The following is a 16,378-nucleotide window of genomic DNA, read 5'->3' as shown; positions in this document are numbered from 1 at the left end:
CATGCTATCTTTCAACTAATTAACATAAGCAGGGAACTGCAGAGGTAGTGGAAAGTGATGCACAAAATGATAGAATAGCAGCCACAAGTGATGCCATTCAGCCATATTTGTGGCCCCATATCACTTTGTAAATTGCAAGCCTGGCTGACATGCATAACTTTCCATATATGTGAGAATGTACTGAAGCTGGGATATTCTAAGTGCTACAGACCTGTTTCCTATACTCATTTCCTCTAGATTTTTTGATACAAAGTGAAGATATGCAGTAATTAAAGTTAGTTGTAGAAAAGTAGTGTTGCTGTGGCTTGCACAGATGAAAATTTGATCATAGACAATACTATCAGATATGGCATTGGGCATTCAAGCCTATGTGGTAGCCCTTCTCTGGAGCACCCTGCTGGCTTCGCGATCCTGGGCACAGTGTAAGTTGAAATCTGGGGTTTTAACACAAATGCTGTGATTAAGAGCTCTGCAAATGTTTTATATATTGCTTACATAAAGTATAATTAGAAGTAAATTAATCTCTAATATAATGAATTTCAGGCCATTTCTCCATTTCTGACTTTAAACCGTATGTAAAAAAAAAAAGCACAACACAAACTGAATATAGATTTATACTAATAGATATCATAGGTTAATTTAATAATCTTGAGAATAAGGGGAAAGAGGCAAGATGTATATTATAACTTTCTGGACAAAGCAGTGAGATTTTGACTACAACATAAAGAGATCTGTAATATGAAACTAAGGTTTTGCTATAATAGCACTGCAATCCAGTGCTGAGTTACTCCAATCTAAGTTCCTTGGTCTGAATGTGTTTTAAAGTATAGATTTATGACATAAATAAGCAGATAGACATTAGGTAAAAAAACTAAAATAAAGTTCTTTTTCATTAAAATCAGATTTGAAAGACAACACTGAAACGTCTATGATAAAATATTCAATAATAAATTTAAATGGCGAGCAGGTGACACTCTCATGGAATGCTGCACAACTTTTTTCTGACAGAAATGTGACCATGTTTTATCGGTAAGTACTGACAATTAAACACTTGGAGATTCTGACCTGGGAAAGGAAATGGTATACCAAATAAACCTATTTCCTCTCCCCTCTTGTACATTTTTCATTAATCAAAATAGGAGACAGAGAGAAACTTTCTTTTACTTTTGCAACAATAACTTAACTACAGGTAAGAACATGAGACCACTTATTGTGAGGGAACGACAGGTGGGAGTGTAGACTTCTTAAGTCTTAAGTAGATGAGACTGCCTATGGAGCAATGAATCAATGGCAAGGGAGAAAACAAGAGAAGGAGAATCTAAACTCAAAAGGTGTTACCCTAACAAATTATTCCAATTCAAAAAATAAAAATAATGTATTTTAATATAATGATTTTCACATTGAGATTTTATTTGAATTGGCAAACATTATATATATTATATATAAGTAAACAAAACATTTCCATGTAGTAATAATATACCTCTGATTCTGGGAGCAAGTATCTTGGGATGGCTGTGACCTTCATAACCTGCTTAGGATTGTCCAGAGAAATTTGACTGGCTACTGAGGGATAGTTTCTGGTATTGTGGAAAGAGGTGCCAGTTCCGCCAGTACTGTGCGGTCAGAAAAAAAGCCCTAAATATATCCAACAGTGTGAGTATCTATAAAGTATTTTTGATTATGTAGCTGAAAATTAAGAATAATTAAGAACAATTATTATTACATACGAAGATAGATGGAAAGATATTTAAATAGAAGTGAAAGATTAAGAATATGTATATAAGCAAGTTTTGTATAAATATATGATTTAATTGATGAAATTTTCTTTTATAGATGTTGTGTTCAGATTCATATATGACCTAGATGATTACTGATGACTGAAGCAGTGGGTGACTGTAGAGATACAAAAGATGATTATAGGATGTAGTTCATGTTTTATGTGTTTATATTTGAGTTCATTATTTGAAATAATTAAAAAAAACTATTATAAAAACAGTGTGTACATGTATAGAGAAGATGTGATACCTTCAACAGGCATTATCTGAGTGTGCAAAGCAATATTGTTGATCCTAGTCATGTAAAAGAGATTCTTTTAAAGAAGTTCAATAAGAAAGAAATCGCTTGACAAGCATTACAGGTAGCCATACTGATCCACAGGAACAAATCTAAAACCAACAGTAAAGTGATAACTTTATTAGGACCAATGAAGACATAACAAAGAAAACTATGGTAAAGGTAAAGGTAGTCCCCTGTGCAAGCACCAAGTCATTACTGACCCATGGGGGACGTCACAGCACGACGTTTTCTTGGCAGACTTTTTGTTAAGGGGTAGTTTGCCATTGCCTTCCCCAGTCATCGACACTTTACCCCCAAGAAACTGGATACTCATTTTACCGACCTCGGAAGTATGGAAGGCTGAGTCAACCTTGAGCCGGCTACCTGAACCTGGTTTCCGCCAGGATCGAACTCAGGTTGTGAGCAGAGCTTGGACTGCAGTACTGCAGCTTACCACTGTGCGTCACAGGGCTCCCGTGGATGTGCATCTCTGGGCACTGCGTCTGACTTTTCACTTTTGCAGGGATAGACCCAGATAGGGACAAGATCACCCCCTTGGGAACATTGCCAAACATTCTAATTTTTACGGAGGGGATTTCCCCCCCCCTTTCACATTATTTAATGAAGCTACTTAAATTCTAGATTTGATGAACATGAGTCAAAGCAATGCCCTCAATATATACTTGATCAAGGATATCATACTGGATGCCACTTCAAGACCGAAGGGGAAGATTTGTATATTTTCATCAAGGATACAGCCGGGAAAGAACCACTTTACTTTGATGAACAAAAAATCAGCATGTTCTGTAAGTGAGCATATAGGAGTGCTAAAATCTTATATAACCTGTCAAAACCTGACTGCAATGACCAATAACAATTAAAGTGGAAACACATTTGGTATATGATTCTCTTCAATACTATCTTTTTATTCTTCTTTTAATTATTTATATTCAGATTATAAATGTGATTAGTACTGTTTAAGAATAGAGTAGAAAAGCACAGTATTAATGCCTTTTAACAAAGCATTACATAGTGGAAAAACCATAATTCTTACTATGTTAATTTGCAAATTAATGCAATGAGACCAATTCTCTGGGATCACTCTGTAATATAAGATGATTCTGCCTTTCTCCAATAGGCTGCAATGCTCATCATGGCAGTTATAAGCAAATTCATGACAAGAAGTACCAGATATGGTTTACCTAGTAACCCTAAAGATATTCTGTTAAAATGCTTAAAAGAATGAGTAAACAACTCAGTAAGTTCCAAAGTTTCTTTCTAGGAAGTTCTTATTATGGAGCCAGATTTAGAAAACATAGAGTCTGCCTAGTTTTTACTGCCATGTTGGAAAAGATGACCGCTTGGACTGTAGTACAAATACAGGTCAGTTTGTATGGTGTAAGATAACTGATACTGGATCTTACGAAGATCCAATATCCTGCTGCTACAGGGTAGCTTGGTGCTTTACATTTTTAAAAATAATACGGCTCTTCAAGGGTATGGAATAATGTAATACCAATCTATAGAAGGGAAATAAAACTTCATAGACAGCTAAATTATCACAGCTGTACTTCCATAAGGAGCATCTGAGGAAGATGAGCAATTCTTGTCACCGTATCTTCTAACGGCTACTATCTGCCCAAAGTGCATCATTTTATCTTCTTCAGTTAAGCCGAACCCACCAGAAAATGTCACCTTCCAATGGGCAGAGGACAAACTGACTGTACAATGCAATCCGCCTCAGCAGCCACATTGTTTTATGTTCGAACTTCAGTACAAAAGCACATTGAACCAAGAATGGAAGGTGAGTAGGTTGCCCCTCCTGTAGAGGGGGAAATCTTTGGTAGCTCTGAAGGGTTTATTGCTAGGGATTTTCCATCTGGTTTCACATTAACAAGCACTTCATGGTCCTCATGAGGAATGAATGTTCTTAAGATGACAACAGCCCGCAACAAAAGCCTTCTTCTTAATGGCCACCATTACATTACAAAATATTCTCCAGCTGTGGTACTGGGCATTCAAATGCCTGCAAGGTCTGCTGCAAGTTAAGACAACTGAGCTGCATTGTACTGGCAGATTATTTTTGAGGGGGGACATTTGTCTCCTTGTGCTGGTGTTTAGACAATCAGATTCAGTCTGAGAATCTGCATGAGAAACACAAGGCATGGGGACAGCACTAAGCTGTGCAGGGTTTCATATGCTCCTGCATCTTGTATAATTTTTTTTGGCTTATGCACCAGCCACTTACTATGCACAGTTAGAAACCACCATAGTTTCCCATTAGGCTGTAGTTTGCTGGTATACTAAAAGTATGTACAAAGGGCTGACACCTGGATCAAGCAAATGAATTTTTTTTTTATCCTGAGTGAAAACCTTGACCAATCCAGCTCAGTATTGTCTATTCTGACTGGCAACAGTTCTCCAGGGTTTCAGAAATAGAATGTCATTCTGAACATCTGCAATCTGAGCCACTTTAACTGGACATGCCAGGGACTGAACCTTGGACCTTCTGCATGCAAAGCAGACTTAGAGTCATGGCCTCTTCTAAATGTGAATGTTAAATGAGACACGGGTTGCGTATTTAAAGTACTTTGTTCACACCTTGTTTCCTTAATAAAACTGTGTGTCTTCCATCAGTCATGAAGGCGCTTAGTATTTTGTGGCTGTTACTTTTCAACTTCACCATTGTCATTGTGTCTGGCTAAGGATTGCTGCAGAAAGCAGGGTTCTTTATTTTCTGGCGTTATCCAAACTTCTGTTATGAATGGAAGATTGCTAATAGACAGTTTTAACTCAGCAACTGTTCTGTCATTATCTAGAAGCCACTCTTGGTATTGTGGCTTCAGACAGCTATCACTTGTTGCCACTATAACCCTACTGAGATTAGCAGAAATAGAAATAATATATGTTGAACAGAGGTATTAATGACAACATTTGGGATTCAGTCCACAAAAGGCAGATGTTGCAAGATTGAAGACGATGGGTTTGATCCAGGAAAGTGCTACTCATTTCGACTCAGGCTGGAAAGGTTGGAAATTTGTAACACGATTGCCTATTTTAGCGAATGGGGAGCGGAAACACATTGGAAGAATGGCAGTTCCAAAGGTAAAAAAAAAAATACTATCTTTGTGAAGATATTGTCTATCAGGAGATGGAGCTCTGCTTCCTTATACTGCTTGACAATAATTTTGTTTCCACAATTTGCTGTATTTTGTCCAGATCATTGAAGTGATTTGCTTAGTCCCTCATTCTGTTCATACTTGAAATGTATTTATAGTTTGAGAATTCTCTTCCAGCTACATGGAATTCTGAGAGAGTGAGGAGCTCCTCTGCTACTTAGAAAAGTCAGCCAGGGAAGAAGATGCTTCAGTGGGTTGGTTTACCATTGCCTGGCCACACATTCTTGACAGGAAAAAGGAGGAGCAACTGGTGCAGCAGAGGCCTAAAGTTACCAGCTGTGTCTGGGGTGCTCCACCAGACTGCAAAGAGGCCTGTTTCTAGCAGGTCTATGCCATTAATAAGGATATGGTTTTACCCCCTTGTAGGACGACGTGTCTGAGCTGCTACAAACCTGGAATTCGTTTGTTTGTTTATAGTCCACCTTTCTCACTGAGGGCCAAACTACAAGTGACAATTGACACTTGAACGGCAAGTGTATTTCTCCTTGTTCACTTGCCCTCCACTCAATCCACTTGCTGTTCAAGTGTCATTCGTCACTTGTAGCTTGGCCCTCAATCCACTTGCCGTTCAAGCGTCATTTGTCACTCGTAGCTTGGCCCTGAGGCCCAAGGAGTATTACACAGTATAAATGAATACAATATAATCAACAGCAAGGACATTCACTGAGCAAAATATAGTATGATAAACAGTTAAGACATTTAATTAACAGATACAATAGGGTATGGTTGCAGAAAATTTGAAAACAAGCATAAATCTGAAAACAGAGATAAAAACCTCTCTGAAACAAAATGTAACTATTATAACAACAACAACAACATTCGATTTATATACTGTCCTTCAGGATGACTTAACACTGACTCAGAGCAGTTTACAAAGTATGCCATTATCATCCTCACAACAAAACACCCTGTGAGGTGGATGGGGCTGAGAGAGCTAGAAGCTGTGACCTGGCTTCAAGTGGAGGAGTGAGGAATCAAACCCAGTTCTTCAGATTAGAGTCTCACACTCTTAACCACTACACCAAACTGGCTCTCACCAAACTAATTAACATGCCATCTTAACAATGTGGAAATTATCCAATAGGAGAATATTTATATCAGCAGACAGTACCCAATAGCATGTAGTTTCTGTCCTTTACCAACACATCTCTATGAGCTATTTTTTATAACACAGCCCTTTAATCTGAGTAGAAAGTCCTCCTGAATAATAATTCAGTTTTGCATAGTTTGCAGAAATCCAGGAGAGTGGGTGCTTTCTTGACCTTCTCAGGCAGGCCATTATGTAGTGTGGGTTACCACAAAGAAAACATGTACGGGCAGCTGTTGATGTTGTCCAACTTCAGGGTGGTATCTGCAGAAGGTCCAGAGAAGCTGCCTTGGAGGAACATAGAAAGAGAAGCGATTGCAGAGATATGAGGGGCCAAGGCCATGAAGGGCTTTGAACGTGATAGTCATGATTGAACCCGGTGACTGATGGGCAGCCAATGGAGTGACTGCAGAATGGAAGTAATATGTGCACTCCATCTAGTAAGTAGATGAACTGCAGAGTTCTGCACCAGCTGGGATTTTTGAGTTGACTTTCAGGGGATACTAATGTATTTAGGTTTGTGCCCCTCTCTAGACAAGACTACTATAGTCTAGAGAGGGGCACAAACCTAAATACAAACCAAAAAAACCCATGAACCAGCCTGGTTCGGGGTTTGCAAACCAGGGTTCAAGGAAGCTCGTTTCCATGAACTTCCACGAACTGGACTACTGGTTTGTTTGGTTTGTATTAAAGGGCCAGTTTAATTGGCCATTTCTGTAGGGGAAATGGCTATTTAAACTTTTCCTGCCACTTGCAAGTGGCAGGTCCCTTTAAATGATCAACTGGCAGGCAGGAGGGAGGATGTCCCCCTTGCTGACTGCCAGCTGATCGTTTAAAGGAACCTGCTGCTTGCAAGCCCCAACCACCAACCCCACCCCACCCCCAGCCCCTCACCCCCCTCCCAAGCCCAAGCCCAAGTCCCAGCCCCAGCCCCCCACTTACCTACTACCACAGCTGCCATTTGAGAGGCGGGAGGGCCCTTTCTGGCCTCCTCTGCTGCCCTGCAGGTGTTCAGGACAGCAGAGGAGGCCAAAGAAGATGGTTCCGCACCCAAACAGCAGCTGCGGCTGCCATTTGAGGGGCGGGATGGCCCTTTTCCTCCTCCTCTGCTGCCCTGTGGGTACACAGGGCAGCAGAGGAGGCCAAAAATGGACTTTCTGCCCCACAAATGGCAGCCACGGCTGCCATTTGAGGGGCAGAAAGGGCATTTTTGGCCTTCTTCTCTGCTGCGTGGGCCTGCAGGGCAGCGGAGGCCTCCACCACCCCAGTATCAGAGGGAAGGTAAGTGGGGGCTGGGGCTGGGGCTTGGGAGGTGAGGGGTGAGGGGCTAGGCCTGGGGCTGGGGGCTCAGGTTTGGGCCATTTAAAGCCCCCTGCCTTGCAAGTGGCAGGTCCCTTTGAACTATCAGCTGGCAGGATTCCCCCACCTACCAGCTGATAGTTTAAAGGGTCCTGCCCCTTGCAGGCAGCAGGAAAGGGCCCTTTAAATGATTAAAGCCTCCTTTCCCTGCTGGAAAGGGGCATTTAAACCCCATGCACCATGAACCACGAACCAGTTCATAACTAGAGGTGGGCATGAACAGCAATATGAACAAAAAAAAAAGCCATGAACACCCCAATCAGCTGTTCATGAGCAAGCTGTTCATGAGGCCCCATTCCTGGCGAACATGTGTTCATTCCAAGCTCTTTTCGTGGCATTCGTCAGCCCTTCGTAAAGCCAGGTAATCTGACGCCTTTCAATCTATTCCCCTAGCAACATAGGCATGGACTGTCTGAACTCTGTCTGAACTCCTGGCTTTCCTTCTGGCTTGTAACCCCTCAAAGTAGCTTCCAGCAGACAGTCCAGTTTTTGCCACTGTAAAGAGGAAGTAACATTAAAGGGGGAGACCCATGAATCATGCATTTCCCGGGGGTGCAATCTCACTGAAACTTCGGGGACCTTCAAAGGACAGTGAGGACTATGTCCCCTGCAAGTTTGGTGGGTATTGGACATTGGGAAGGTCAGTTTGTAACCCCTCAAAGTATCTTTCAGCAGACAGTCCAGGTTTTGCCACTGTGAAGAGAAAGTGGCATTAAAGGGGGAGACCCATGGATCATGCCTTTCCTAGGGTGCAATCTCTCTGAAACTTGGGGGGTCTTCAGAGGACAGTGAGGACTTGGTTTACTCGCTTTTCTGATTTCATTTCTGGAGTAGCCATTTGCTACTCCAATCACCACCCTCGACAGAAAAGAGGCATAATAAAAACATTAGTAGACCGTGCAAGACGGATATGTGAACCGCACTTCCTCAATGAGGAAATTAATTATCTAAACCACACACTTCAAGCAAATGGCTACTCCAGAAATGAAATCAGAAGAGCGAGTAAACCAAGGATAAATCAAACAACTAAGGAAAAACAGTCTCCCACAGGGGAAGTGTTTTTGCCATATATCAAAGGAATCACTGATCAGATGGGAAAGCTTATGAAAAAGTACAGCTTACAAACAGTATTCAGACCCACCAGAAAAATACAACAGATGCTACGTTCAGCAAAAGACAGTAGAGACCCCTCACCTCTGCAGGAGTAGACCATATACCCTGCAGCTGTGGACAAGTTTACATCAGGACCACACAGCGTAGCATCCAGACAAGAATAAAAGAACATGAAAGACACTGCAGACTTGGCCATCCTGAAAAATCAGCAGTGGCTGAACATAGCCTAACTCAAACAGGACACAGTATCCTATTCCAGGACACTAAAATACTTGACAACACTTCCAACTACTTTGTCAGACTGCACAGGGAAGCCATTGAAATTCATAAGCATAAGCACAATTTCAACAGGAAAGAAGAGATTTTAAGAATGAATAGAGCATGGTTTCCAGTCCTGAAAAACACCAGGCTAACAAAACACTCTATACCTGACAATAGCCCTGCAGAGAAGATTAGCACATCAAGTACCAATCCATATGCAAAAGAACCTCCTCAGGATACAGTGAAGCCTCCCTCCATTAGCATTCCACACCCTGGGAAACTCTTACAGGATGACTCAGCTCAACCCCACTCCTCCTGAGTAGGTATAAATGACCTGCCAACATCTTTTCCACACTGTGACACTGAGAGATCTCTGTTTTTTGGTGCTACACCTCTGAAGATGCCAGACACAGCTGCTGGCGAAACATCAGGAACTACAATGCCAAGACCACGGCTATACAGCCCGGAAAATCCACAACCACCATTGAGAAGGTCAGTTTGTAACCCCTTAAAATTAGCTTCCAGAAGACAGTCCAGTTTTTGCCACTGTGAAGAGAAAATGACATTAAAGGGGGCAACTCATGGATCATGCCTTTCCCAGCTCAAGTTCATCTAAGTTCCCAGGGAGCCATTCTGGCTCCCATGAACCTCCAACTGCGAACACGTTCATGAACATGTCATGTCCGTCGATATTTGTGAATCCCTGTTCATGGATGGCAATGAACAACAAACATCGTATTCATTTTTTTCCTGTTCATGCCCATCTCTATTCGTAACTGGGCCAGTTCCGTGCCAGTTCATGGTTTGTGGTTTGTGGAAACCCCACGAACTATGAACCCCATGGTTCAGTTTTTTTCTGGTTTGTGCCCAAGTCTAGTCTAGTCTCAATGTTACCATGGCATGAATCCAGATCAACTGTGTCAAGGTAAGGGGCCATATTCCAAACTAGTCTGAATTGTGAGAAGGCCTTTTTTGCAGTTGCCTTTATTTGCTTCTCTAGCAGTGGCGCTGGATCCAATATAACCCCTAGGCTCTTAACTGACTCAGTCAGGGTCAACTGAACCCCATCTAAGGTAGAAAGCACTATGTCCTTAAAGATTTCTGCTTCTTCAACCAGCATCACTTCCATCTTCTCTGGATTTAATTTTAGTTTGTTTGTTTTCAGCCATTTGACCTTATTACCTCTACTGCATCACTCGGGGGTTTGGATAGAGAGATATAGAGCTGGGTGTTATCTGCATATTGATGGCATCCAATTCCATACCTAGAAACGATTTTTCCTAAAGGATTTATATAGAGATTGAATAACATGGGGAACAAGATTGTACCCTGTGGAAGCCTGCAAGATAATTCCCATACTGAGGATAGCTGGTCTTCAATAGCAACCCTTTGATACTGCTCCATAAGAATTTATTTAAACTTGTCCAAGGCACATTCCCTGGTACATACTTCTGATTCCAAACGCCTCAACAGGATGGCATAGTCTACTGTATTGAAGGCTGCAGGTAGATCAAGGAGGAGCAACAATGAAGCATGACCTTTGTCTACATTCAGGTGGAGGTCATCAACTAGAGCCACCAGAGCCATCTCTGTCCCATAGCCTGGCCCAAAACTAGGATGACCCATAGTTCAGCACCTGGACAACAACCAATACTAAGATAGCAGAACCTCTCCAATCCACATAATGTGTAAAGAGAAATCAGGGAAAAGATTAAGAGTGCACTTGATGTTCCTATGGAAATGCTGCTAAGAACAGCTTTCCACAGTAACTGATCTCCCTCTCTGCCATAAACACTACCTAGGAAATAGCTCATAGATCAGACCACTATCTTGAAGAACTCAGTGCTCTTCTTGTGGCCACCAGAAATATGGAATATCCATGTGAGAGTTCACAGTGCCCCCAAAGCATATGGCATTTCCAAATGCCATAGCAGTGAAAAGAATTTGTCACAAAAGAGAACCTGTAGGGGTATTCTTGCAGCAGACTTAACAGCCCCCATAGCTTGGGAAAAACCAGAGATGCAAATATTATTTCAAGTGCATTTTACTAAGTGTTATTGTTGGCCAAAGATGTTGTTGTTACTGATTCCTTTCAATGCACTCATTATCAGGTATCAATAGTTCTCAGAAAACATCTGTGTGATAGTTTAGATATGACATGTTTGAAGACATTACTCTTTTCCAGTGCTATTGTTTATCTTAAGACTGGCAAAAATAGTTATAAATGCTAATATAAGGCCTTTTAAAAATTCTGCAAGGCTAGGAAGGATGTGTGAAAGCAAAACCGATTCTTTGGACACCACCAGTTGACTTTAAGGATACTTCTATTAAATAACAAAATTATTTGTGAAACTTTGGTTTAATATTTTTTCATACAGTTGATCAATATCTTTCCCAGATAATCAGTTGGTTTAAAAATGGGTTTAAAAGAAATCAATGTTTCTGTTTTTCAATACACTTGGAAACACTTTCAGCTTTTCTTGTTCTTGTGGAATGATTCCAGATTCCTGTGATATGGAAGCAGAGTCAAAAGCTATAATCCTTTTGACTTCAGTAATGGCCATGATCCTGGTTGCATTTGCCCTTCTGATGGGTGTTTGCAGATTGGAAAGGTAAATACTGTTTTGACAGCTCTTTATAACCAGTAAAATACCTGTCATGAGGTGCTGCATATGTGCTCAGAAATGCATCCCATTTCCGCATGGTCAAGGTTAGGCCAACTGCTATCAGGACTGGAAGGCAGATTTCAGTCTCTCTACAACACTGTTGACAAGTGCAGTACTGTACTTTATGTACATATTGATGTTTAGAACATTTATTGCTACCTTTCCACTTTGCAAGTAAGTACGGAAGGAGTGAATGGCAGCTGCACCCTGTATAGAGTACATACAGAGTTCGCTTCAGTTCTCGAAGTTTACAACAAGTTGAATCATCTTGGTTCCAACAAGGTTTTTTTTAACTTGGTCACACTAGAGTAGAACCGAATTTGTGCAAGGTCAGGGGGGATGTCAGGAATGTTGGGAACTACTTTTTTATAAGACAGAGAGAGAGAGAGAAAGAGAAAGCTGTTAGAATGACAGGCAAGGACTGAAGAGATTTGGGTTCAAATCCTCACTTTGCCATAATGCTTACATGGTTCTCCCGACCTCTATTTAAGCCTCAATAACCTTGTGAAGTAGTTCAGATTGAGCAAGTGACTAGCCCAAGGTCTCCTAGTATGTTGCCCCGAGCTCCTCGGAAAAAAAGGTAAGATAAACAAGGATGAACTCTGGCTTACAGGGTAGAAATAACAATTGAAGTAGGTAAAAGCTGGTAGTGGAAAATGCAGAATCAGGTGGTGTGGGCAGCTGAAGAAGGTTAGGGGGCAGTCCTGTGGTAAACAAGTCATTGATAGAATATTTAGAATTTAGTTGCTACCCAGATGCAGGATGTTTATATAAGGGTTTCTACCCAATCAGGAGAAAGGCAGCACAGTATAGGCCAATCTCATCAGATCTCAGAAGCTAAGTAGGGTCAGTACTTGGATGGACAACCACCAAGAAAGTTGGTTGCAATGGCAAACCATTTCTGCTTCTAACTTGCCTGGAAAGCCCCTTGCTGGGGTTTCCATAAGTCGGTTGCGATCTAACAGCACATATGCGCATACATAACCAATCAAGACCTGAAGTGGGCAATTATTACTAAGTGTCAGTTCCTGGCAGGTAGATCCCTCAGCCCCTCTCCAGTGAACACACATTGGTTCCAGTAGAAAAGCTTTATTCAGGATTTGACAGTTCAAGTCTGCACTCCGTCACGGAGCTTGGTAGAAATGATAAGGCAAGGCAAGCAGTTCTATGTTCTACTTGATTTTCCCATGCTCAACTGTTAAGGTTTTAGCGTGCAGTATGCATGGGTCCTGTGAGAACCCTTTTTAGTTATGGCTAGACATTCAGTATACAATCATACATTTCCCGCATCTGGGTGAAGTAGCAACAGCTGGCATCTGGATGCTCCAAGGTCAATGCTATCTTAGAGGAGCATATTTCTATCAGATAACAGGAGAGGCCCACTCTGGGTCTCAAAAAGTAACACTTGTACTAAGGAGAGAATACATCAGGTTAATAATGAGTGTTGTGGTTATAACATACAATTATGGCACAACTGAACACAGACATGACACTGGGAAAACGAGACCATACATTTACTTTGTGATCCAGGGATTAATTAGGGGTTTAAAATCCAATTTACTTTACACTTTGGTTGTTAGAGCTATTATAAAGTCAACATAACTCCTGACAGGCCCATAGCCATAATTTTTAAGCTGAGGGGGTGAGCAATGCAATTGGCAGTGTCGGGCAGGACAGGAGACATGGCAAGCACCTGTCCATGAGACTCTGGATGGGCACTACCTTGACTGAACTCTCTGCTCTGAAAGAAGTGTGTGCAGCATCTGCCCACCCTCCTCTTTCCAAGCAGGGCCAACGTTCAGTCTGACACAGGTGCAGGCTCCCAACACAAGAGGCTTGCGGGTTCTGGAGCACGGCAAAGGAGACTGTTCTTACTTCATACCATAACTCAGTTCAGGAGAGATTACAACAATGTCAGGCATATCTTGGTACACAATAGAGCAGCTGACCACGGGAACAGAGGCAGTGGGACATTGCTTGGAGTAGCCAAAGGAATCGTTCAGGCCGAGGCTCCCATTGGTCACCCTACAGCTATATCTCAGCTATGAAACCTTTCTTGCCTGTCCTCTTTTCTCTATGGAAAGCTGAATGGAAATATGAAGATGGGAACTGTCAGGATTAAAGTCCTTAGTGAGCCTTTGGAAGGGGATTTGGTATGAAGACTTGTTAAATCTTAATTGTCCCATATCCACATTTCCCCCCCACATCAGTTAGAAAGTCTAAATCTGAAAGATGCCACTCTCTGTTCTCTACCCCATTTTCCATGTGTGCAACTCCAGACCCAAAGCTGTCACCATAAACTGTTGGCTGGAGGCATGCCTACTATGAGGCACCTGGAGAATAAGCACCAGGGGATATGTTGGGCCTCTAGGTTCTGGCAAGCTGGGGAAGGATGCTAGCCCTATTACTGAGGCAATGAAGGCCAGGCTGGCACAGGAGCTATCATAAGACCAGGAAGCTTCATCAGACCAGAGAGACAGGGTAAGGCTTTTTGGAGCTGCAGTGAGGCATTTAAATCCTCTTAACTCCCAGGCTGGTTCTCTGAGAGTACAGAGAGAGCAGAGGTGACCAGTAAGGAGCAGGGGGATCGTGCTTGTGACTCCCACTGCTCCCAAGCAGAGACTCAAAGCATCAGAGATGGCCAAATATTAGATAGCCCTCACACTCATCTGCTATGCATGTTGGTAATTGTTAGAATAAATTCTGTATAAAAAAACTTTATGTAAATTGTCTATAAGGTAAAGGTGAAACATCCTTCATTTTGAAATCTATTTTTCTTTTTTTTTAATTCATTTTTTCCTCCTGATTTTAAAAATATTTTTATAGAATTAGAAGGATCATAATGCCTGCTATACCAGACCCAAAACATATCTATTCAGACTTGTTCAGAGATCACAATGGAAACTTTCAGGTAAGGTATCAAAAGTTTTCTTGACTTTTCTCCCTAAAAGTTTTGATGTTTCCCACCCCTCAAAAACCCTGTTTTGATTCACCTGAAATATTTTATTTTATTATATTTATATTCCACTCTCCCTGCAGAGCAGGCTCAGAGTGGATTACGTCAAGATGTAAAAACAGGCAGCATAATAAAAACAGTCCCAATTTATAAAACCCAACAGCACTCACATCGTCCCTCCCACACCAAAACCCTTGGGGTGGGTGGAGAACTGACAGATGTTATGTAGACTGAGGGGACAATGTCCCCTCCAAGACAGGTGGTTGGTCGAAGAAGGGGGGGTCCTCCCACCTCAACCACCATACGCTTGGTGGAATATCTCTGTCTTACGTGCTCAGCAAAAGGATAGTAAATCTTGCCAGGCCAGTGTTTTCACAGACAGAGAGTTCCACCACCAGGTCGATGCCACGCCCTGGCCTTGGTTGAGGTGAGACTGACTTCCTTGGGGCTGAGGATCACCAGCAGATGTTGGTCTGCTGAACCAAGAGCCCTCCAGGGAGCACAGAGTGAATTATATACTTAATTGTGCTCTCCGCTACATAATTACAAAATTTTGTAATGCCTCAATCTGCCGATTGTGAGTTAGGACCAATCTAGAACTATGGATGTATTTTGTTACAACAGAAGGAACCTCTGTTCTTGTTATATGTTGATATTTGATGTGCTGTGCAGGATTAGGATGATGGATTTCTTTGCAGCTGAAAGTCAAACTACACATTAATGTGTAGAATTCTGATTGTGTTGTCAGGTAACTTTATCCCATACTATGCCTAATATCTACTTGAGAGGGGGGTGATTACTTTCAAGAAAGTGCCATAGTGGGTCCATTCTCCTGCTGATAAAACTTTCCATTGGCATAAGTGTCTTGCCATTGTTAGCAACATGAAGTCACTGGACACAGCCCACTGAAGTCTAATTTGGCATGTTCCATTGATTTTAAAGGGACTTAGCAACGTCTTCTCTCAGATTGCGCTTCAAGTTAGAACCTATTGCTTTTTGCTACCTCAAAATAGGAAGAGTTTAGACAATGTGATGATGTCCAAATTTCAATGTTCCAGGACTGGATTTTCAAAACTGACAATGTGTTCGTTCAACCAAAGGTGGAATATGAGGAAGAAGAGTGTATCATTGAAGAACAAGAAAAGGAGGATACCCAGACGGAAAAAATGGAAGCCCAAGAGAAAATTCCTTGAAACATTAAAGATAAATGTGTGTTCTGGTTTGGAACTCTGCTTATTCTAGTAAGTTTTTGTGAGAAAGGGGGACTATAAATAAAATAAATAAATAAATAAAATAAGTTTGGTTTTTATTATTATTGAAATTAAAAAGGGATGGAGAGAGTAAAAGTTAGCATTTGGAATGTTTCTGGGTATAAGTTTTTCATAGCTATCTTTAGGGTTCTTATCTGATGGCTCAGAAGTAGCTGAATTAAAGTGGAGATTAATAAGTAGAGTGGGAAGTAAAGGGGATCAGAGTGAATATGGAATTTGGCATGGTCATTCTCCCTAGCCAAACAGAAAATACAGATACCGAGGTGGTTAAGTCCCTCACCTATTCTTAACAATCACCATTTGGTGAATTTATTTTGGCAGAAATTATTTTGAGAATCCAGGGCTTTGTTCCTGGTTCCTCCTGAGCTACTAAGGCCAGAATTGGTGGCAAATCCTCACTGAAGTGATTGTCAGATTTCTGAAACAACCTC

The 16,378-nt window shown here is 41.5% G+C and overlaps 1 protein-coding gene across 1 annotated transcript; it reads left to right on the top strand.

Annotated features, from left to right (window-relative positions):
• Nucleotides 1–346: 346 nt before the first annotated feature.
• Nucleotides 347–15,869, top strand: CRLF2 (cytokine receptor like factor 2). The gene is made up of 8 exons (XM_054974377.1): nucleotides 347–422; nucleotides 903–1,029; nucleotides 2,698–2,861; nucleotides 3,723–3,859; nucleotides 5,001–5,160; nucleotides 11,558–11,666; nucleotides 14,547–14,631; nucleotides 15,735–15,869. Exons 1-8 carry the CDS (start codon nucleotides 347–349, stop codon nucleotides 15,867–15,869), a joined length of 993 nt encoding a protein of 330 aa, XP_054830352.1.
• Nucleotides 15,870–16,378: the final 509 nt, after the last annotated feature.

This window comes from Eublepharis macularius, chromosome 3 (assembly GCF_028583425.1).
Source record: "Eublepharis macularius isolate TG4126 chromosome 3, MPM_Emac_v1.0, whole genome shotgun sequence".
Taxonomy (NCBI): Eukaryota; Metazoa; Chordata; class Lepidosauria; order Squamata; family Eublepharidae; genus Eublepharis; species Eublepharis macularius.
This window is presented reverse-complemented; position numbering and strand designations above follow the sequence as displayed.

Coding starts and splice junctions, on each gene's coding strand:
- CRLF2 (XM_054974377.1), top strand. CDS start 347: ATGGCATTGGGCATTCAAGCCTATGTGGTAGCCCTTCTCTGGAGCACC. Junction 423..902: donor TTCGCGATCCTGGGCACAGT/GTAAGTTGAAAT, acceptor CATTAAAATCAG/ATTTGAAAGACAACACTGAA. Junction 2,862..3,722: donor ACAAAAAATCAGCATGTTCT/GTAAGTGAGCAT, acceptor TATCTTCTTCAG/TTAAGCCGAACCCACCAGAA.